Source organism: Capra hircus, chromosome 6 (assembly GCF_001704415.2).
Source record: "Capra hircus breed San Clemente chromosome 6, ASM170441v1, whole genome shotgun sequence".
In the NCBI taxonomy this organism is placed as follows: domain Eukaryota; kingdom Metazoa; phylum Chordata; class Mammalia; order Artiodactyla; family Bovidae; genus Capra; species Capra hircus.
This window is the reverse complement of record NC_030813.1, coordinates 93,572,664-93,594,205: the sequence shown is the minus strand read 5'-3', so window position 1 is coordinate 93,594,205 and position 21,542 is coordinate 93,572,664. Positions and strand designations below refer to the sequence as shown.

At 42.2% G+C, this 21,542-nt stretch overlaps 1 protein-coding gene across 1 annotated transcript in view; it reads right to left on the bottom strand.

Annotated features, from left to right (window-relative positions):
* FRAS1 (Fraser extracellular matrix complex subunit 1) overlaps positions 1–21,542 on the bottom strand; it is a 513,961-nt gene that overhangs the window by 155,409 nt on the left and 337,010 nt on the right. The window contains exons 23-29 of the mRNA XM_018049625.1: positions 19,925–20,071; positions 15,269–15,409; positions 13,545–13,685; positions 11,715–11,855; positions 7,975–8,245; positions 4,390–4,474; positions 227–553 (exon numbers count right to left, since the gene is read on the bottom strand). Of these exons, the coding sequence (XP_017905114.1) occupies positions 227–553; positions 4,390–4,474; positions 7,975–8,245; positions 11,715–11,855; positions 13,545–13,685; positions 15,269–15,409; positions 19,925–20,071 (1,253 nt within the window). The remainder of the gene's footprint in view (positions 1–226; positions 554–4,389; positions 4,475–7,974; positions 8,246–11,714; positions 11,856–13,544; positions 13,686–15,268; positions 15,410–19,924; positions 20,072–21,542) is intronic.

Below are 21,542 nucleotides of genomic sequence, written 5' to 3'. Positions count from 1 at the left end.
GGGTGCTCCAAACAAAATATATACCATCCCCCTGAGACTGAGTAATGTGTTTTGTAATTTCTGAATGTCCTAAAAGAACCTCCATAATAGGTTCTTAATAAATGTTTGAATATATAAATAACTACCTGCATCTTAAATTTATAAACATCGCAAAATAACATCATTGATATAACTTTAACTTTTTATCTAGGTGCAAGGAAACTGTAGCTTTAGGAATGAGGCCTACCTTGGGCACAGTCCTTATGCGAAACAGTATATTTTGGAAGGAATGTCCATCATTGGCCTGCAAGACTATGATGTCGGAAGCGCTATCTGAGCCATCGTGAACATACTGGAGAAGGCCCCTAGAGAGCTCGTCCAGACGAAACTGATAGATAGGGGCCGCGGGGGACTGGAGCGTTTGGAGCAACTGGCCGTGAAGTGGAGGATCGAGCACCTGGACCAGCACATCCTGTGGGTTGTCATCATCTCTGATGTCAAGCAGCTGGGTGGTGACGGTTCCCCTCTCTCCTCTGTTGATTTGGAGGACCTCATTCCTCAGAACATAGGGGGCCTGTGGAGTTGAAGGGAAGGAAGAGAGAAGGCACTATTAGCAGGAAAACAGAGGACAATCCAGCGGACCAGAAGTCAGTTGTGTGTAGCCTGATTGCCGTTTCTGTGCTTTTTAAGGAAATCTAGATGCTCCTACCAAATGCCGAACTCTTGCATAGTCAAAGCATTTGTTAGAGGTGCCGTCAATCATAGTAAGCACTGCAAAGGAGGTTACTTCACATCTCTGGTTCTGGAGGTTTCTCAAGCCACTGTCTTGATTAACACAATATCCCCTGCATTGTAACTGAGATCAGTGTCAGGGAACTCAGTTGCTTCATTCAAGAGACTATAATTCAAAAAGATACATGTACCCCTATGTTTATAACAGCACTTTTCGCAATAGTCCAGGTATGGAAACAACCTAAATGACCATCAACAAATGAATGAATGGGTAAAGAAGATGTGTACATAAAAGTTAGAGAAAGACAAATATCATACAATACTACTTACATGTGGAATCTAAAATACTGCACAAATGAACCTATCTACAAAGACTCACAGACATAGAGATCTGACTTGTGAGAAGGGGGAAGGGAAGGGATAGACTAGGAATTAGGAGTCAGTACATGCAAATTATTACATTTAGAATGGATGAATAACAAGGTCTTACTGTATAACTCAGGGAACTATATCCAATCTCCCAGGAAAAAACATAATGGAAGAGAAAGTTTTAAAGAATGTGACCACGCGTGCATGCTTAGTCTTGTCCGATTCTTTGCAACCCCATGGACTGTATCCCACCAGCCTCCTCTTGTCCATGGGATTTTCCAGGCAAGAATACTGGAGTGGGTTGCCATTTCCTTCTCCAGGGGATCTTCCCAACCAAGGGATCGAACCCATGTCTCCTGTGTCTCCTGCATTTGGCAGGGTCTTTACCTGCTTAGCCACCTGGGAAGCTCAAAAAGAACTATATATGTGTAAAATTGAATCACTTTTCCGAGCAGAGATTTGTACCACATTGTAAATCAATTATGCTTCAGTAAAAAAATGAGGGAAAGGGGGACTAGCAAGAGGTATGGAATTTTGGCATCTGTGTTGGGAATTGTGTATTTCACTCCAGGCTATGTTGCAGCATGCTGACTTGAAGTAAGATACTTCACTGTGAATTCCTGCTATTCTGGTCTTTCTCAGTAATTTTCTTCAAGCTGTCACATCCATATTTTGAAGGTACCCACCCCAACTCAGGTTATAAAGCCTGATAAGATCATGGTCTGTGTAAGGCAACCACCTGGCTAATTCATGTGGCAAATTTTAATGTGTTTTCCTTAAGATTATCAGGTTTCCCCTGACCAACTTCAGTAAGCAGATAAAATGTTCTTTCAAGAGATAAAACTTAATGAACCACAACAGAAAAAAAAAAAAAAAAAAAACTCACCAAAAAAAAAAGGCAAGAGGCCAAAGAAAACATTATCTTAGTTTTTTATATCATTTGAAATTACACCATCTAGGACTTTTTCAGCATACTGCCTTCTTGACTCCAAATGGCTTTCTTTTAAAAATACCCTCCCTGGCCTCCTGCAAATTTCAATATCTATTAAAGTAATTTCTAACTAATGCATCTCTATAATAATCACACAATATGAAATGAGAAGATAGCTACTCCTCAGGATTCCTGAGTGAGATTTCAAAAGCTGCAATCTTATATACGGGAATGAGTGGCCCCTCAGAGTCCGAAAGAGGAGAGGTCAAAGGTGATGTCAAAAATCTATAAATGAAAAAGATCAAATTAACTCACATAAGAAAATTTCAAGGAGGTTCAAAATCATCTTGAAATATCACAGAAATGTAAAGAAACAAAAATAAGTTAAAATTAATTTCTAAAATTCCATTTTAAACAGTTAAAATGATACAAGTTTCTCATGTAATAAATAAAAGATGCCTTTACTGTCTACTTAATTGGTTTGGGGAAAGCAAACAAAGAACAGAGAACCATGGCAACTTGGCATCTCAGATTACGAAGTCACTTACCAAAACCAACCCATCTTTTATTCACCTAATTAGAGTAACTATATTAGCACAAACAAAAAGAACAAAACAGAACATCTGAGCTTAAATACTGAGAAACATCTAAGTCGGTAAATCCTGAGGCTTGGTAGCACTCTGACCCATATTTACAGAGATTACATTTTTGTTTAATTAAAACAAAATTCACACTCTTAGCCCAACCCAGAGGTCAAATTAATTTAATATCAATTTCTAATCATTCCGCAACTTCAGTCATCACTGAAGTGAGAATGCCATTAAGAATCGCTGAGCTTGGCTGTGAATACCATTTGGCAGCCACTTCTGGGTCAAGTCTATGGTATTTTCACTTTTGAACCAAAAATATAAAAATTACAGTTTTAAAAACAATGATCTCATATCCTTCCTTGATCCTACCTAGATCTACTATTTAGGTAGTTCAAGTTCCCCCATGCTGATACCCCAGTCTCTTGCTGTTCACAATGTCAGAATATATTGATTTTCCTCCTCTCTTTGCACATTTCAGCTTTTCAATTCTCCAATCCCTGGGTCTCAGAGCACATAAGTACAACATAACAGAGATGAGCGATGAGACCAGAAGTGCCATCACACTGAACTTTATAGTATCTACCAGGATTTCCTCTGGCTTATGTTAGCCTGACGACCACAGTGGACCCTCATTTAAGTAGATCCTTAATAAGGCTTAAGAAAGCTCCCAGGGCTTCCCTGGTAGCTCAGCTGATAAAGAATTGGTCTGCAGTGCAGGAGATCCTGGTTTGATTCCTGGGTGGGGAAGATCCCCTGGAGAAAGGATAGGCTACCCACTCCACTGTTCTTTGGGCTTCCCTGGTGGCTCAGACAGTAAAGAATCCACCTGCAATGCAGGAGACCTGGGTTTGATCCCTGTTGTTGAGAAGAGCCCCTAGAAGAGGGCATAGCAACCCACTCTAGTATTCTTGCCTGAGGAATCCCATGGACAGAGGAGCCTGGAGGGTTACAGTCCATGCGGTTGCAAAGAGCTGGACAGGACTGAGCGACTAAACATGAGGTCCTCTAACTCCTGCAAACTGAATTAAATGCAGTTTGGCCACACGATAGGCAAAAGAGGCCAACATAGTTCCATATCCTAGAGAGAGAAATATTTAGACAAAAAAACTTATCCACCTAGGGATAGGAAAGTCTAAACAGCTGGTACAGCTTCAGATCAATGTGAAGGGCTGGTATCAGATTCAGTATAGAAAAGTAAGGTACAGTTTAATAGTCAAGAACACAAATTGTGTAACCAGATTCACTGGGCACAAATCTTGGCTCTCTGTTAGCTACATCACCATAGACAAGTTACTGGACCTCCCTGGGACTTAGTTTTCTGGCCTGTGAATTGGGGCTTATAATACCTTACAGGGCTAGCATGAGAATTACAGGAACAACAGAAGAAGAGCATTATATGTGTAGCAGTAATTATTGTTGTTGTTACGACACACAAATACTAAAAAAATTACTCCAGTGGCATTTCAAGAGGAAACTAAGGAACAATCAATTCAGCTTAATCATTTTTGCTAAAACTACAGAAAATCTGAACTTGTACTTGAGAATGAGTTGTTGTAGTTTAGTCACGAAGTTGTGTGTGACTCTTTTGCAACACCAGGCTCCTCTGTCCATGTAATTTCCCGGGCAAGAATACTGGAGTGGGTTGCCATTTCCTTGTCCAGAAGATATTCCCAACCCAGAGATCGAACCTGCATCTCCTGCATTGGCAGGCAGATTCTTCACCACTAATCAACCTGGGAAGCCTATCAGTAGGCATGTGAAATTATTAACTGTATGGCGTTGTCTTACCTGTGTTGAAAAGGCTTGTATGTTGATCAGCTGTGGCTCAGAGAAGAACTGCTGGTCACTAATTTTCAGAGAAAAGTAACCTTTCCTGAAAGAAGCCCCCAAGAAAAGAATGAGACAATATAATCATTAATTTGGTCTTTAGAAAGACAAGCGTTAAAAATATTTTAAGGTTATGTGCATATACGAATTTGGATCAAACCACTACAATAACATACTACTCATGCCATAACTAGAAAGGAGCCCATAAAGATTAACATAGTGAGATGCAGGTAAAAGCACTCTATATTCTTCTATCTCATTATAATAGTGTTTCTTTTTCTTTTTTTGGATTTTTATAAGTAGAATATATAACAGGTTGAAAAATGAGTTATTAGGCCAAGACTGTTTAGTGATACATTGAAGGTTAATGATCAAGCTGCAGAATGGAAAGGAATCTTTCACAGTCTTTGACTAGTTCTCAGTGACTCCCTCTTCCCTGTGAATTCTCTTTCCAACCACTGCCCAATTCACGTGAGTGGACCCTGTTAACCATTTTGCAGTGTTTATATTACATGACTCTATGCCCACCCCTCCCTCTAGCCACAAGCATATTCACTGTGGCCTGAACTAGGGAAAAATGATGGATTCCAGCTTCCCCGGAAATTTGGAACTGGCCTGAGAGCCTCATTTGACTAAGGCGGAACCACAGTCTACCATGTTGCTGAGAAAGTGGAACAAGTTGGTCTCTAGGAGAGAGGTGAATGTCGCCTTCCAGCAAAGTAACTGAGATGAGAGGAGGAACTGAGTGCTACTTCCCATTTCCCATTCTAACTCCTGGGCTTGCCCTAAAAGCACAGTGGTCCCTGATGAGTCTGAGATCTGAGCCATACCTGCAATGTTATAACAAGTCTTAAAATTTTGCTTAATCTAGTTCAAGTTGACTCTCATTACTTGTAATCAAAGAGTCCTAAATAATTGAATAAAATAAGACTCACTCTTTGCTGCGGTTTTTATTTCCTATAAAAGAGTGTTGTCTCAGCAGCTTCAAAGACTATTAGCAGGAAAGGTGGGAGTTACCCACCTTCAAAGCTAAAGCAAGTTCAGAACTCACTTTGTGCTGGTAAGATGTATGATTAACATATTATGGGAGTTTTGAATTCTGGCCTACTATAGAAACTATTGTTTTAAAGGTTCTTTAAAAGGCATTCACGGAACTGACTAGTGAAACATGAAAGTATGTGGATGGATCTCAAAAGTATTATGGCAAAGGCCAGAACCAAAAGATTACATACTGTATGAGTCCATTCACGTGACATTTCAGAAAGGGCAAGACAATAAGAATGAAAAACAGACCAGTATTTGCCAGGGACTGTGGGGAAGGGAGTGCTTATAAAAAGAAGATGGGGACAGGGTGACAAGATTGTTTCATATCTTGCTTGAGGTCTCAAGACTGCAAAACTATATATATATATTTGTTAACATGCATAGAACAGTATAGTTTAAAATGAGGGATTTTATTAGGTGCAAATTATACCTCAATAAATCGGATTTAAAAAAAAAGGAATTCTTGTCTTCCCTCTTATTCTACCCTTCCTTTCATTTTTGGTTCCATTCAAATCCTATCCCTCTCCCCCCCTACTTCCAGACTTCAAGAGGATACAGGTGACAAAGCAGCTGAATGCAGAAAGAAAGGGTGGCTACCCGCAACCTCCTGGGGAAAAACGATTTTGGCGGCCCTTAGATTTTAATAACTGTGTTCAGCCTCTCTGCAATGCCAGCTAATCAGGGTCACTAGGACTACATTTCCAAGTCATCTCACACTCCACAGAGGAATTTCAGCCCAAAGGAAGCCAGCCAATCCTAAAGAATCCTAGTGGGCATGTCCATGAGGAAAACAACCATAAGCTCATGCGGCAGGTAGCCCCTTTAGCTTCTGTATCATCCAGAAACTTAGATAATTTCCTTTTTCTGTGAGTTCCTACTAATCTTGTCTCACTTTTCCTCTCATTCTTTCTTTAAAAAAAATTTTAGATAAGAAATCCAATGTTAAAATGAGTACTAAAGAATAAAAAGAGTACTGAAAGAAATCTCTGTAAAATAGTTGCCACTCTTTGTCCTGTTTAAGGGTGCAAAGCTGACCCTGGAAAGAAATCAATGATAAGGGACTAAAGAGATTAAACAGATGAGAGGCTTAACTTTGGTTGTCTACGGATCTTTATATACTTCACACACTTTTCACAAGTGATTCTGAGACGTATGACTACAGGTATGGAGCTGTGCACATGTGATGCAAACACTGAAGAACTATACTTGAAGGAAAATGAATGGAGAAGACAGAACTCAAAGGGATTCTATGGCATCAGACACCAGAGTTTTAAGCTCTGTCTCTGGAGCAATACTTTCCTAAAACAATGAACTTTTGCCCCTGGAGGATGGAAGCACACCTGTTACCTGTTATCCCAAGTACTACTAAGGAGGCAGAAATCATTGAGTTTGAAGGCATGGGGTGTGGAATCAGAGAGCCTTAGGTTGGAGCCTCGGCTCTGTACTCATAGGCTGTGAGGCCTGGACAAGATTACATATATGCTCAAGGCCTCAGTTTTCCTATCTGTAGCTTGGGAACATAAATATACATAATTCACATCAAGTGTGCAACACAATGGTGGGGTCACAGTGAGCAAATACTAGTTGTCCTTACATCTGTAAGATGGGTCTTTTGAGATTACCAACATCACTGGCTCTGAACTGCAACAGGGAACATGTGATCTACTTTTCTCCCCACTTGTCAGATCTTAAACATTTTTTAAAATTCTCAAATTTAGTAGTGATAGTAGAAAATATTCACTGCTTCCTTTATCACGGTTTCACGGGGTTCAATGCCCTATCTACATATAGAGTCCACTTTGAAATAGGTTGTACTAATGAAGCAGAGCAGGGTAAAGGATAATCCAAGAGGCTAATCTTTGGGGTGCATTCCCTGATTTCTAGTTAGTAGATTTGCTCTGCTAATTATACGGCTCAATTTGCTCGGGTAAGTGTTAACACTCAGCTGCATTCCTGAAGCATATGTCAGCCGGGTGGAGGAAGACAGTCAGAATTGTGTTAGGCATCAGAAGAAAACTGGATCAGGCTTTAAAATTAACCACAATTAGTCTCAGAAAGTGGATAATAACAAGCTAACCGTGACTCTTCATTTCCTTCCAACTCTGAAATTCTAGGAACCATACAACGCCTTAAAAAGTATGCACCCCATCCTCCAGCCATGCCCTGCCCCCTGGCAGAGAACCCTAATGCTGAAGTAGCAGCTGCATCTGGGTATAGAAGCGATTTTGTTCCTCCCGGGCCAAAAAAACTGGGTAATTGTACTAGGAACTTTCCCGTCGCATCAGAGAATTACCCACAATTATGTGATAAAATGAAAATGCCTCTAACAGAAGCGCTCTCTCTGAGCAATTACTGTGAAATGATGACAGGCAGCTGAAAGCAGCACTTGCAGAGTGTCGATCTCCCCCAGAAGAGGAGGGAGGGCGCTGAGGGGCAGAGGGCAGGGAGCACAGAGACCTGAGGGGAAGGGGACAGGAGGGAAACCGCAGAACCCGGGCTCACCTGGGCTTTTCTCGGCTGTGCACGAAACGCACTCTTTTCTCCTTCACATCTTTCCAACTGAAGTGGCCAGCCTTGTCGAGCTGAGCCTCTTTTCCATTCCTTGAGAGCACGAGCTGACCATTGGTAGGAGTGCTCACCACATGGAACAGTAGGTCTTCAACCCTGCCACCCTGGTCTTGAACATTCAGGAGGAAAAAATCCAGTGGCTTCATTGAACCAATGGCAAGGGTGAGGGAACCATTCACGTGAAGACTAGGGGTGTGTATTTTGCCTGGAAAACATACGAATCCAAAGGTCAGGCTTGGTACAGTCGCTAATTAGGTTATTATTATCATTTTTTAAAGAAATATACGTGTAATGTTCATTCAGAACTACAGAGGTGGGGTTTCCCTGGTGGCTCAGTGGTAAAGAATCCGCCTGTAACGCAGGAGACATAGGAGATGTGGGTTCTTGGGTTCAATCCCTAGGTCGGGAAGATCCTCAGAAGAAAGGAGTGGCTACCCACACCAGTATTTTTGCCTGGAGAATTCCATGGACAGAGGAGCCTGGCAGGCTACAGCCCATGGGGTTGCAAAGAGTCATACATGACAGAAGGGTAATGTTGATTCAGAACTGATTCATACAAAGATGAAACTCTAGACCTGTATTCCGTAAGCCTCCTTCTAATCCAGTGGTTCTCATTCTAGACATGCATGAGAATAACACAGAGTGTCAGTGTTAAACTACAAAACTCCTAGAAGAATATACAGGAGAAAATCTTTGTGATTTTATATTAGGCAATGCTTTCTTACATATGGCACAAAATGCACAAGTGACAGAAGAAAAAAATAGATACAGCAGACATCATTAATACTAAAAACACCTGTGCTTCAAAGGACATTCACAGGGAAGTGAAAGGAGAATCCACAGAATAGGAGAAAACGTGCAAATCACATATCTGAAAAGGGATTTGTATCTCCTTTGTATCCAGGATATACATAAAGAATTCTTACAAATCAATCAATAAATGACAAATAAACCAATTTTAAAATAGGCAGTGAACGGACATCTCTCCTAAGAAGATATATGGAAGGTCAATAAGCACGTGAAAAGGTGCTCAGCATTATTAGTCATCAGGGAAATTTGAATTAAAATCACAAATCACCATCTCACACCCATTTTAGGAAGCACAATAAAGTGTTCCTGAGGGTGTAGAGAAACGAGAAATCTCATATATTGCTGGTGGAATGGAAAATGGTAAGCCACTTGGGAAGACAGTCTGGTGATTCCTCAAGCAATTAAACACAAAGCTATCACATGATCCAGAAATTCTGCTCCTAGGCATATACCCAAGAGTACTGAAAGCACAGAAAGTAAAAGTTAAAGTCCCTCAGTCATGTCTGACTCTTTTCGACCCCATGGACTATACACACAGTCCATGGAATCTCCAGGACAGAATATGGGTGGCCTTTCCCTTCTCCAGCAGATCTTCCCAACCCAGGGATTGAATCTAGGTCTCCTGCATTGCAGGTAGATTCTTTACCAAGTGAGCTATCAGTGAAGCCCATTGAAAGCATATGTCCATACAAAAACTAACACCAATGTTCATAGCAGTGTTATTCACAAAAAGCAAGAGTGGAAACATCTGAAACAGTCAAGCTGCTGCTGCTGCTGCTGCTGCTGCTGCTGCTGCTGCTGCTGCTAAGTCGCTTCAGTCGTGTCTGACTCTGTGCGACCCCACAGATGGCAGCCCACCAGGCTCTCCTGTCCCTGGGATCCTCCAGGCAAGAACACTGGAGTGGGTTGCCATTTCCTTCTCCAATGCGTGAAAGTGAAAGTGAAGTCGCTCAGTCGTGTCCGACTTTTCGAGACCCCATGGACTGCAGCCTACCAGGCTCCTCCATCTATGGTATTTTCCAGGCAAGAGTACTGGAGTGGGGTGCCATTCAAGCATCAATTGACTGAATAAACAAAATGTGGTATATGCATACAGCGGAGTATTATTCAAGCATAAAAAGAAATGAGGTACTGATACATGTTCTAACACAGCGGAACCTTGAAAATACTATGCCAGGTGAAAGCAGCCACATATTGTATGCTTCCATTTATGTGAACTGTTTAGGTTAGGCAATTCCACAGAGACAGAAAGCACTGTGCTTTCTGTGTTCAGCAGGAGCTAAGGCAATGGGTCAGAAGAGAGAGATTACTAACGGTTACTGGATTTCTTTTTAGGATGGTTAAAATGACCTAGAATTAGATTGTGATAATGGTCGTGTAGCATTGTGGATATACTAAAACCTCATTATATACTTTCAAGGGTAATTTCTATGGTATGTGAATTATATCTCAATAATAACAATAAAGAATCATAGAGATTTTTTAAAACAATGTTGATATTTAGGCTTCACCACCAGAGATTCTAACTAAGATGTTCTGGGGTGGGGCCTTGGTCATTTCATAAGCTCCACAGGTAATCCTAATTAGTTGCCACCTTGGAGAACACAGTCCTCTCTTAACACTTCTATCATATCTGACCATCAGACCCACCAAGGACAAGAGGAGAGGCAAGTGCTGGATACCATTTTCAGGAACAGCACCAGTTAACCTACAGTGAAGTAGGATTATCAGTGGCTTACATACAGAATTCATATACACATTGCTTTAAAAATTTACGATCTCTGTCCACAGGAAACATATGACGGATGAGTTAGGATTTTTGGCCTTGATGTGGAATTCATCCCATCTCCTGCAAGTTGTTTTGCCTGAGCTTTAATTGGCAGTGCTTCCTTTTACAAGTAGGACAGACAGGGCAGTTTAGGAATGCCAAGTTTCAGGGGAACTACTTCTAATGTAAGATTACTCTAATGAAAGTCAAATTCATTTGCACAAGTTGACTTGTATTACATCCCAAGTGGGGTAAGCTGACTCTCAAGTACTTCGGGCTTCAGAAGGATCCCAACAAAATAAGCCAGATATTTTTTCCCATGGGAAGTCTTAATATCATAGGAGGTCAGAAATACAGTGATGAAAAATATGATTGACTGCAGGTGATAAAACATGATTCATGTTATTGATGAAGGACACTCAAAAGCCAAGAAATGTTCAGAACTCCCAATCTTCATTCACCTGTAAAAATTTTGGGGTCCAAAATTAAGCCTGAATTTAAATTTTATCCTCTTCGTTGTTTAAGGCAAAATGTGCACTGATGTGTTAGACAAGACTAGTTCCATTTCTTTAACATGTTACCTAATTCTTGATGGCACACAGAGTGGCTTGAAATCCATCTACTTCCAATATGTGAACCTAAGGGGGCAGGCTCCTAATTAGGCACCATTCACTAATTATTTATCATTTATCTCCAGTGTGCACAAAGAATACATCATTGCACCTGGCCATTAATTAGTTCTACATGTTGATAAAAATATAATAAATTATATCTATTAATATAAACATATATATAAAATGTTCTATAACATGGCTGTAGTTCAGGGACATAAATAAGTTTTATGTCAAATTTCTGATCTGATAGTTGTGACTTTTAAAGTGCAAATTACTTCTTTTTCCCTTCCAAAGATCTTAGAAGTTGAATTCTCCCAATTTTTCATTGTCTCTAAATAAGTCCCTTACAGGAGCACCTAGGTTTTTCCCAGAATGGGAAGCCTGCATTTTACATCACATGGGTCAACTGCATCAGCAAACTCAGCCTCTGCATGGAGAAATTACAGGTGATTTCACCAGGCCATTTGGGAAGAAGCACTTACCAGCACACGTCTCATTAGAAGAGTGGGAGGAGAAGCCAGGAACACAGTTGGAAAGACAAAGACCGCTCTTCAGAAAGAAGCCCTGGTCACAGAGGTGACACCAGTCTCTGCGGCTGCACTGCAAGCACCCCTTAGGGCAGGCTATCAAAGACAGGACACATCAAATCAGGCAGGATGAAGGCACAGGCGCTCAGCGAGGGCCACCAGTGACAAAGAAACGAAGAGTGAAAGCACCGCAACATCTGACCCCTAGCTGCAGCAGAAGAGAGTAATGACCATTTCCTATAGAATTTCATAGACAGCTGGTCTACCCCAGAAAGGCAGTGAATAGGGAGGAGCACCTTTGCTTTACACGCTATGACCTGAACATGTTGCACATAAATGGGTTGTTTAAAAAGCTAACCATACTGACTTGTGAGGGAGACAGTTTCTAGGGATTAAGAGCATAAATCCTGTTGGGGTATCATTCCTCTTTTCTGCTACTTAACTTCTGTTGAATTCAGGCAAGTTGTTTTAACAGCCTGTGCTGTAAGAATTTTCTCATCTTAAAAATGGAGATAGTATTGATAATAGCATCTAATGCACTGATTGTTGATTGGATCACAGGTGTTCTACATAATAAGAAGTGACCAGAACAGTACTGGGCACACGAAAGAACTCAAATGTACCACTATCATGGCTTTTCTTACTTTTATTATTATTTTAAATATATAGGGAAAGCAAGCTTTTAAAAAGACCATAGAGTATTTCTTTGAATCAAGTCAATTATCTTCTGTAAATCAAGTATTTACTGCTTATTGTTCTGCTTCCTCAGCTGAGCTGTTAAAAAAGTCTTGAATCAGAAAATCTGAGTTTCATATCTGATTTTAGGTTGTGCTGGCTAATTCTTAATTCTTAAGCCTCTTTTTTTTCTTTCCACTTGAAAAACAGGATTCGTAGTGTCTGCCATATTTTACCAAGTGATTGTGAATGTTAAATGAGATAACGCAGATGAAGGAAATTTGGCAAAATGTAAAATGCCATGCCTGGGTAAAGGCATTATCATTAAATATCAATTATCCTTTAAAGTATGGGCTTCCCAGGAGGCTCAGTGGTAAAGAATCCATCTACGAATGCCGGAGACGCAGGTTTGATACCTGCGTGGCGAAGATTCCCTGGAGAAGGAAGTGGCAAGCCACTCCAGTATTCTTGTCTGGAGGACCCTATGGACAGAGGAGCCCGGTGAGCTACAGTCCACTGGGTTGGAAACAGTTAGACACGACTTCGGGACTTAACAATAACAACACGGTACCAAGTTTTGATAGAAATGATGAGAACAAACTGAGGAAGCTCTTGTGAATAACTTAATGGACAAGGAGATTAAGACTTTGGGTTTAATATAAAAGTTCAACATATCTCACTAAAATGTTCCCCAAATTTCTATTCATCAAGCATATAGTGGCAATAACAGGGTCAACGGGTAATTTAGTGTACACATTGAAAACCCTGGCCCCATGTTAATAGGGCTGACCTACTCTTAATGGACACCTCACCTTAGTTCAATATAAGCTTTCTATTCCATGAAATATTGGCTTCGTTTCCATGCAGACCTTTAGGGACAACATTGATTTGTGCAAAAGAATTATTGGTCTGCACTTCCACATTCTATTTAGCCAGCCATTGGCAGGGGTGCACAAGAAGCCATCAATTACTTTAGGCCAAACTCCCTGGGTTTTCATTCTGCTCCTAATTCAGATTCTCCTTGGTTACCTGAGAATCAACACACCCGAATCCCCAACTTCCTTGATGCCCTCACTTCTTTTAAAGAACGCAGCACAGTCTCCAACTCACCTGTGCATTTGTGGTTAGCGTGGTCTGCAAAGAAACCCTTCCCACATTCCTGGACACACTGGGCTTCCAAGAGGAGAAAGGGCTCTTCACAGCGGGTGCACTCATGGGGACCTTGGCACTGGAGACAGTGGCTCTCGCAGCCTGAAAGACACAAGTCAAGTTGACTGGAGTGTGTGTGGCTTTCCAAGCGGCTCCTGGCCCTCATGGTGAGGCCAGGCAACCTACTGGGCCAGGCAGCAGACTGGGAGTCAGGAAGCAAGGCTTCTGATTGTGACTGCTGTGCTGACTGGGTGACTTAGCACTAGTTACTGCATCTCTCTGAGCCTCAGTATTCTCTCCTGTAAAATGGAAAGAAAAGAACACACTGCTCCACCCAGCTCTTTGGATAAAGGCCAAAGTACACAATGAAAAATACTCTGCAGACTATAAATTGACAGATATTTTCCAGCAGTCATGTATGGATTTGAGAGGTGGACCATGAACAAGGCTGAGTGCCAAAGAATTGATGCTTTCCAACTGCGTGCTGGAAAAGACTCTTGAGAGTCCCTTGTATAGCTAGGAGATCAAACCAGTCAATCCTAAAGGAAATCAACCCTGAATATTCATTGGAAGGAGTGATACTGAAGCTGAAGCTCCAATACTCTGGCCATCTGATGTGAAGAGCTGACTCAGTAGACAAGACCCTGATGCTGGGAAAGCCTGAGGGCAAGAGGAGAAGGGAGCAACAGAGGATGAGATGGTTGGATGATGGCATCACTGACTCAATGGACCTGAGTTTGAGCAAACTCCAGGAGATAGTGAAGGGCAAGGGAGCCTGGCGTGCTGTAGTTCACAGGGTCGCAAAGAGTCGGACATGACTTAGAAACTGAAGAACAGCAAGCTAGTATCATCAATACTCTCTAGTCCTTGGCTCTCTGCACTGCTTCTCTGAGTGTCAGTCTTTCCTGGCTGGCCTGGTCAGTTATCAGAGTATCACCCAAGGATGCTCCCAGGAAGGCTGCCTGTGCACTCTGGGTGGCATTTCAGGATGTGAAGATTGTGTGGTGGTAAATTAAGGCTGAAGCAGGTACTGGACCAGACTAAAGTGACAGTTAGATACATATGGTATTCAGAGGCTTGTGGGAGGCAGATGGTGGAATAATCTTGTCTTTTAATGTGCTCAGACGATCAGAGCACACTGACTCCTCCATCTGGAGCACAGCACTGTTCAATTTTTAAGGAAATCCAAAACTAATGGTCAAAACATACCTGTTTGTGTGGCCATATACCCCTAAGATTCCCATGTGGACTCGAAATTATCAAATGTTGTGTTAGAGCATGGGTTTCCTAGATGGTGCTAGTGGTAAAGAACCCCCCTGCCAATGCAGGAGACATAAGAGACACTGGTTAGATTCCTGGGTTGGGCAGACCCCCTAGAGGAGGAAATGGCAACCCTCTCCAGTATTCTATCCTGGAGAATCCCATGGACAGAGGAGCCTGGCAAGCTACATTTCATGGGATGGCAAAGAGTTGGACATGACTTGAGCAACTTAGCACACAAGTTGGGGCATAGGAGAAGGAAAGAGGGGACGTTTTCATTATTACAAAGAAAAGCTCTTAAGAAAGAAACCAGAAATCGGATAAGAAGCCATAAAGAAAATTTTCCATGGACTCCTTCTCGGAACAGGGGCAATCAGAAGAGATGGAAGCTTGGGTGAGCACAGAGAAGGGCTGCAGACACTTACTCTTGCAGAGGTCCACGTCCCGGTAAAATGACGCTGAGCACTGCTCCACGCAGGCGCCATCCTGGAGAACATAGCCGTCCATGCATTGGAGGCATTCTGTCCTCAGAGGCCCGCTGCATGCATTGCAACTCCAGTCACACTCTAGAAAGAAAATTCCTCCAATCAGCTTCCTTTCTGTCCACCCTCAGTCCTAGAGACTAATTTACAAGGACGCCGTTGGCAGCTGCACAGGGTAAAGTGAGGACACCATGAGAGATGTCAGGTACATGAGCTCTAATGAGGCTCTGCTTGTACTAGCCTGCACGCTTCTCTGAGGTTGAGTGTTTCCTAATTATGTTAGACACGGCACATACATGGCACGTACAAGGATTGCTCCACACTTGTGTGAAGCCTGCTTGTCAGCGGGGCTGCTGAGGAGCCAGACCAACTGGATCTTATTCGATATGGATTCGAGAGTTCTGTATCCCCGAGACACAGCATCTTCATGCAAAGTCTGCTCCAGAGATTAGCCAATTTGCTTCCACAAACCTAACAGGACCTCCTCCAAATGCCAATAGGTAAAGGAAGTCAGGGGCTTTCCTCGTGGTTCTGACAGTACAGAATCTACCTTCAAAGCAGGAGAGCTGGGTTCGATCCCTGGGTCGGGAAGATCTCCTGGAGAAGGGAATGGTAACTGAACCCAGTATTCTTGCCTGAAGAATCCCATGGACAGAATAGCCTAGCAGGCTACAGTCCATGGAGTGGCAAAGAATTGGACATGATTGAGGAAATAACACTTTCACTTTCAAAGGATGTCAGAGACTCGAGGAAGGATGCATCTGCTCACTCCACTAACACCAGCTAGGTGACTTCCTCTCAGAAATCAGGCAGTGACCAACACAACACAAAGAAGCATTGATGCTGGAGTTAAAAGGGTGTGAAAGAACGGTACAGTAAGAAAGGGATTCCTGAAATAAAACAGATCTCATGTAGAGAAGACTTGATTTCTTTACATGTTCATTGACTCAAACAAACATCTGCGGGGGATACAGCCTCAAGCCAGCTTATCAGGTGGTGGGTGTAAACTGTCCTCAAGAAGCTTATGTTCTAGTAGGTCCCAGCCCAAGTCGCCCACACAATTCATCCAGGGAGATCTTTAGAAATACGGATCATCAGGTTCACTGTCAGAACTACCGAGTCAGGCCCAGGGCGTGGGATGCAGGAAAACGTGGTGCTGTGGCTATGGCTTTGGTGATTATGATCATTCTGGTTGTTGCTGCCGTTGTTTTGGGTCAGGCAATTTGGATGCTGTTGGAAAATGCAAAGTTCTAGCTCAAAAGGTCAGTCCTTCATGCATGGATGACAGGACAAGAAAGCAGAGTTAAGCACTTGGTTTTGGAATCAAGTAGATCTATATTCAAGTCACAGTGGAAGTGACGAATAGATTCAAGGGATTATATCTGATAGACAGAGTGCTTGAAGAACTATGGACCAAGGTTTGTGACACCGTACATGAGGCAGTGATCAAGACCATTCCCAAGAAAAAGAAATGCAAAAAAAGGAAAAATGGTTGTGCAAGGAGTATTGGAGTTTCAGCTTTAGCTTCAGTCCTTCCAAAGAACACCCAGGACTGATCTCCTTTAGAATGGACTGGCTGGATCTCCTTGCAGTCCAAGGGATTCTCAAGAGTCTTGTCCAACACCACAGTTCAAAGGCATCAATTCTTCAGTGCTCAGCTTTCTTCATAGTCCAACACTCACATCCATACATGACCACTGGAAAAACCATAGCCTTGACCAGATGGACCTTGGTTGGCAAAGTAATGTCTCTGCTTTTCAATATGCTATATAAGTTGGTCATAACTTTTCTTCCAAGGAGTAAGCGTCTTTTAATTTCATGGCTGCTATTACCATCTGCAGTGATTTGGGAGCCCCCCAAAATAAAGTCTGACACTGTTTCCCCATCTATTTGCCATGAAGTGATGGGACCAGATTCCATGATCTTCGTTTTCTGAATGTTGAGCTTTAAGCCAACTTTTTCAGTATCCTTTTTCACTTTCATCAAGAGGCTTTTTAGTTCCTCTTCACTTTCTGCCATAAGGGTGGTGTCATCTGCATATCTGAGGTTATTGATATTTCTCCCTGCAATTTTGATTCCAGCCTGTGCTTCTTCTAGCCCAGCGTTTCCCATGATGTACTCTGCATATAAGTTAAATAAGCAGGGTGACCATATACAGCCTTGACGTACTCCTTTTCCTATTTGGAACCAGTAGACAACTTATTAAAAAGCGGAGAAATTACTTTGGCAACAAAGGTCTGTCTAGTCAAGGCTATGGTTTTTCTAGTAGTCATGTATGGATGTGAGAACTGGACTATAAAGAAAGCTGAACACAGAAGAACTGATGCTTTTGAACTGTGATGTTAGAGAAGACTCTTGAGAGCCCCTTCGACTGCAAGGAGATCCAACCAGTCCTGAGTATTCATTGGAAGGACTGATGCTGAAGCTGAAACTCCAATACTTTGGCCACCTGATGTGAAGAACTGACTCACTAGAAAAGACCCTGATGTTGGGAAAGATTGAAGGCAGGAGGAGAAGGGGCAACAAAGGATGAAATGGTTGGATGGCATCACTGACTCAATGGACATGAGTTTGGGTAAACTCCAGGAGTTGGTGATGGACAGGGAAGTCTGGCATGCTGCAGTTGTGAGTGACTGAGCTGAACTGATATTCAAGTCAAAGCTTTGTCACTTTTAATCTGCATGTCTTATATACCTTAAGCTTTTTGAGCCTGAGTTTCTTTGTCTGTTAAACATGGATAAGAAGAGCAGCTTCATAAGGTTATTTTGAAGATTGGAGAAGGAAATGGCAACCCACTTCAATATTCTTGCCTGGCAAATCCCATGAACAGAGGAACCTGGCAGGCTATGGCCCATGGGGTCTCAAAGAGTTGGACATGACTTAGCGACTGAACAACAATAACAACAAACTGTGAAGATTAAATGAAATAATGAATTGAAGGATCTCAGCATAGTGCCTGGTACATGGTGATTTAATAAATGTTTGCAGCTGAACTAGTTTCCCTGGAGAAAGTATCGCCACTCAGTGTGGGCTTGTCCTATGTCCCCCTTCACTAAAAAGCTAAGGAAACCTCTCATTAGTCACCTTTCTCTCTTCTCTGAGGCAATATTTCTAAGTCCCAGAGAAGCAAGTAAATGTGCAAGATAGTACACATGCTTCTAAGAAGATTCATAAAGTTAATCTCACTCATTTATTTGACTGAGTCAGTCCTGAGGGAAAGTGACTAAAACAGAGCCTTGACGACCGCCAGCATGGTTATGATATCACTTCACAACAGGGAGGATTTGTTGGAATCTCATTTTTCACCACAGACTGAAAACCATCGGTTAGAAAAGAGAAACTAGAAAAGGTTTTGCAGTCTTGAGCACAGCAGACCACCAAAGTTAACAGCCAGGTAGAATTTCTTGGAATGGAAAATACACAATTTTGCAAAACCTTAAAGCGTCCCAAGTTTATCTGACAGATGTTTTACCTCCTCTGAGCCCTAGCTTTTCTGGTAGAATCAGAAAGGGTAATGGGGACAGTGTGTGGAACATGGAATGGAGAAATGGAGATGAGAAATTGAACAGGAGCAAGGAAAATCCACCCTTCAGTTCTGTTTTTCTCCCAGCTGAGTGCTGCCATTGGAAGAACATAAGCTCTGATCATTCTAAAAACTGGAGAGCAAAGTAAAAGCTACTCGGTTTTTGACACTGCTTCCTTCAGAACACCTGGAGAACAAGGACTGCATCTTCACTCTTTGAAGTATGAGCTGAACAAATTAGACACAACTTCCTTCCTCATTAAGCTTAGAGCCTGGCAATCTAGAGTTGTAAGTGCAAATGCCTTCAGGTCAAGGAAGGCAATGAAAATCTTCAGAAGAGGCCTGGCGTGATAGAACAGGGAATGATGGGGACTGTGGCAATCTTAGGAGATCATGCTCCCCCAGTGGAGACAACTGCTACTTGTCTCCAACCTATTGCTGCACTGAGAGACGCATACCCAGTACTGCCAGACCTTCTGACTCAAAAGAAACTGCAAATCTCAACTTTTGTATGCCAAGTCTCCTGACTTTTTAGAAGGCAGAGTTAAGAATTTTGAAACACTGTTATAATATATTTAGTGGGGAGAAAAACATGTCTTGGACCAAATACAACCTGAGGGTTTCTAGTTTGCCACCTCTGGTCTAGCAATTAATACTAATGTGTGCCATGATCAGTCATTTCCAACTCTTTGCGACCCCATGGACTCTCCAGGCAAGAAAACTGGAGTGGGCTGCCATGCCCTCCTCCAGGGGATCTTCCTGACCCAGGGATCGAACCCTCATCTCCTGGGTCTCCTGCATTGGCAGGAGGATTCTTTACCACTGAGCCACCTGGGAAGCCCTCTAGGTACTAACACCTGGCACAGTATCTAGGCCATGGTAGGTACTCAAAAATACTTGCCTCATAAATAAATTAATGAATACATACATGCATACGTACATAATGACTTCTCACTATCATCAGAGAAAGTCTAAATATCTGATGACAGTATTTTCCAAATTGGGGGAGTGGAATTCTCCAGTAAAGGGGTATCGCCAAGTAAAAGAGCTGTCATGCAATTCAGGAAGAGTGTTACCTTTGCACGTCTTGGTGGAGAAGTCCAGATAGTATTGCGGGGCACAGCTCTCATGCTGACAGTCCCCGAAGAGCAGGACCTTGCTTGGATCTCGGCAGGAGGTACAGCTGGCCTGTGAATCACAGCTTCCACAATGCATGTTGCATGCTGAGCAGATAGGCAAAGAAAATGACCAGATGATTAGAATTGCAAATACGGAGGCACTGATCAAACCTAGACAGATGCCGTGAAGGAACAGCCTCGCTCCAACCTGTTCTCTAAATACTGCTCAGAACGCTACCCTGTGATCAACAGTAACAGAAAATGTTAGTCTCATCTCCCAAAATCAAAAAGGGGAAGTTTATTTTCCAGAGAAGATAAATTATAAAGCCAAGAAATCCCACATCCAAACTGTCCCATGCCTCAGCCACAGAATTTATACTTATTCCAAGATCTCTGGAATAATAATAATAATAATAATAATAATCCAGAGCTTCACTGGAACTTTGCTTCTTAAGGAATCAAAGCTCCTACAGTTTTCGATGTAGATTTAGATTTTTGTGCGATGCCAAGATTAAAATTGGGTACTGACTTAATTTGGAGCTCAGGAAATCCCGTATTTTAAGATACAAAGGACTCTAAGGTGACCTGGCTTACTGATTTCTCCAGTTCTAATTCTGAGCAGCCACTTATTTAGGCATTCATAGATGATCCCCAAGTCCTGGCACCTGTCATGCTTCCATCTCTCTCTGATTTAACAACCAGCAGTTCTCCACCTGCTCAGTTGTTTACTCTAGAAGCCTTAGAATCTTACTCAGGCACCTCTCTTTCTCTCGATCCTAATTCATCACTCACTGGATCTTATTTAGGTGAATTCTTCTATGTAATTCTCAGAACTTTTTGCTTTTCTCCATGTCCACACATGCCAGGACATCCAAGCCATCATCATCTCTTACTTGATCACTATCATAGCCTCCTAATTGGTTTGACTCCTTGCATCCTATTCCATGAATCCCCAAAATTGATTTTTTCTAAAATCCAGACTTATCAAGTGTCAGAGGGCACTGTAATCTATGAACGCATATCTTTCTTCAGTCTTGGAGAAATTTCAGCCATCATTTCTGCAAATATTGCTCCTCCATCATTCCCTCCATTCTTCCTACCTAGAAATCATAACAAACATATTTGAATCCTCCCAATATAGTCTCCAGGTCTCTTGTCTTTACCTCTTACTCATTCTTCAGTCTCTTCCACACAAAGGCCTTCCCTGACTCTCCAGTCTGCAACAGGTCTCAGGTCTCCCAGGTACAGTTCTTACACATTGCATTCTTGCCATACATAGAAACGTTCTATTCAGTGGTTATTTGCCATCTTTATCATTTAAAGCTGTGAAATGCACAGACTAGATTTGCTTTGCTCCTTTCACAGTCCCCAGTGCCCAGCTGGTTATCTATAATTATGTCTGTGTTAAGTTATGTCCAGCTCTTTATGATTCACCGACTGTAGCCTGCCAGGCTCCTCTGTCCATGGGATCCTTCAGGCAAGGATACTGGAGAGGGTTGCCATTCCCTCCTCCAGAGGATCTTCCCAATTCAGAGACTGAACCCATGTCTCCCGCATTTTCTGCATCACAGGTGGC